General features: G+C 49.8%; 1 protein-coding gene across 1 annotated transcript; it reads right to left on the reverse strand.

Annotated features, from left to right (window-relative positions):
* Positions 1 to 213: 213 nt before the first annotated feature.
* On the reverse strand, positions 214 to 1,301 carry LOC123155810 (uncharacterized). Its single transcript, XM_044573941.1, has one exon. The coding sequence runs from the start codon at positions 1,124 to 1,126 to the stop codon at positions 380 to 382; it is 747 nt and encodes a 248-aa protein (XP_044429876.1). The 5' UTR covers positions 1,127 to 1,301; the 3' UTR covers positions 214 to 379.
* Positions 1,302 to 1,963: the final 662 nt, after the last annotated feature.

A 1,963-nucleotide genomic window follows, 5' to 3' on the forward strand; every position in this document is an offset into this window, starting at 1 on the left:
GGAGAGATGCAAATGGAGTAACATAATATGTTACCATCACATAGCGGTGCCCAATGTAAAATGAGTCTACAAAATAATAAATGAAGCTATTTATGTTACCACATCTATAACACTACCCACTATAGAGGTAGTAATATAGACCAGTAACATATGCATGTTACTAGTCTAAGTTATTCCCCACTATGACTAGCCTGAGAGAGAGAGAGAGAGCTGGTTTGAGGTCGGCGCCAACAGAATTCGCGAATCCGACTTTGTTAACTAATTACAATGCTCAAGTTTGACCAGGAGAGCAGAGCGGGAGGAGAAGCAATTAGTAGCAGACAATGTGACAAGAAGTAAGGAACGGCTGATTGGATTGGATGTGTCTGTTAAGACTCGATTAAACTGATGGCTGGTAATCATGTTCATCTTCGTCGTACTTGAAGGCCCTGCCGCACGCGCAGCACCGGCACCGGTTCCTCCTCCTCTTGGCCGTGTTTTCTTCTGCTTTATCCTCTTCCTCTTCCCGCTTCTTGGCCCTCTCCACCCTGGTCTTCATGCGCTCCGTCACCGGCAGCCACCCCTTCTTGGCCACCTTGAACAGCAGCGGCGCCATGAACAGCACAATGAAGCACAGGTTCGGCAGCACCCTGGAGATGTAGATGACGCAGACGAAGAGGAAGCAGGTGAGGACGATGATGTAGATAGAGGAAGGCATGTCGCGGGTGGACCCGGCGATGTAGGCGCCCACCAGGCTCATGAGGTCGACCATGGTGGTGAGGGTGAGCGCCGCGACCTTGGCCTCCGACTTGTAGAACCGCTCGTTGAGGAGAAGGATGATGATCACCAGCGACGTGGCGAACGCCGTCGCGTTGAAGTAGTAGAAGGTCAGGTACCTCTTGACCACCCGGTCGTGCAGCACGGGGTTGCCGGCGGTGTGCTTCTTGTCGTCCTGCCAGAACCTGCCGGGAGGGTTCAGACCCGCCTGGTAGGTCACCGACGCCGCCAGGGTGGCCAGGACGATCAGCCACCCGCGCATCTCCTTGAGCCACTCCTTGTGCTCAGCCCTGACGCCGTCGACCACCGGTATCTCCAACACGGAGGTCCTGTCGCCGCCGTGGGCTGCGTGGCGTTCGTCGACCGACATTGCATGCAACGTACTCCGGTGATCGATCGAACTGGCTGGACCCTAGCTTAGTCTAGGTAGGAGGTTTTGCCGCCCGGTGGCATACTTGGACACTTGGTAACGCACCAAACATATACTCCTATATATAAGCAGAGGCTTGGCCGATGCATGAGTTCTCCTTCATCAATTAGAGCGCATATTCTTGTGTCGTGTTGATAGGCTACAAGATGAAATTGAAATCTCTCGATTTAGCTTTATCCAAGGATAACGCTAGGTAGCTAGAAACAGTAAATTGCCTTTATTCGATGCGACCGGTAATGAAGGTATGCTCCTTCCAACATGCATGTCACAAGAAAGGAACGCATAAAAGGTCATGACTAGTCTCTCTTTTCTTTTGACTGTCCTTCATTCGATTTGTAGGTAACACGGGAAAAAAGAGTGGATTCTATTAGGGCCGTACGGAATGGCTTTGCACACATTTGTTGTTCTTTGGGTTCTGGTGAAGGAAAGAACAAAGTTAGGCACGTTCCTCATCTTTTTTTCTTTTCCTTTATTTTCTTTTTTTTTGAGCAAAACGTTCCTCGTCATATGGATGACAAGATGGGGAGCTCCTATTCCGCGATGTTAGGTTTTGTACAATGCTAGGTGCTTAGGGAGGTGCTTGAAAAAATAAATCGGGCTTTTCTGAAGCACCGGTACCTATTTTTACAGAAGAGCCGCCTAATTAAGCGTCTACCTTGTACAAATAAGCATCGGTGCTTAAGAAAAAGCTTGGTTTATTTCCTTAAGCACCTTGCATTGTACAAGGCCTTAGTGCCCGAACAGGATCCCAGTGCCCACAGGAGAGCTTACTGGCCC

This window comes from Triticum aestivum, chromosome 7B (assembly GCF_018294505.1).
Source record: "Triticum aestivum cultivar Chinese Spring chromosome 7B, IWGSC CS RefSeq v2.1, whole genome shotgun sequence".
NCBI classification, from domain to species: domain Eukaryota; kingdom Viridiplantae; phylum Streptophyta; class Magnoliopsida; order Poales; family Poaceae; genus Triticum; species Triticum aestivum.

Coding starts and splice junctions, on each gene's coding strand:
- LOC123155810 (XM_044573941.1), bottom strand. CDS start 1,126: ATGTCGGTCGACGAACGCCACGCAGCCCACGGCGGCGACAGGACCTCC.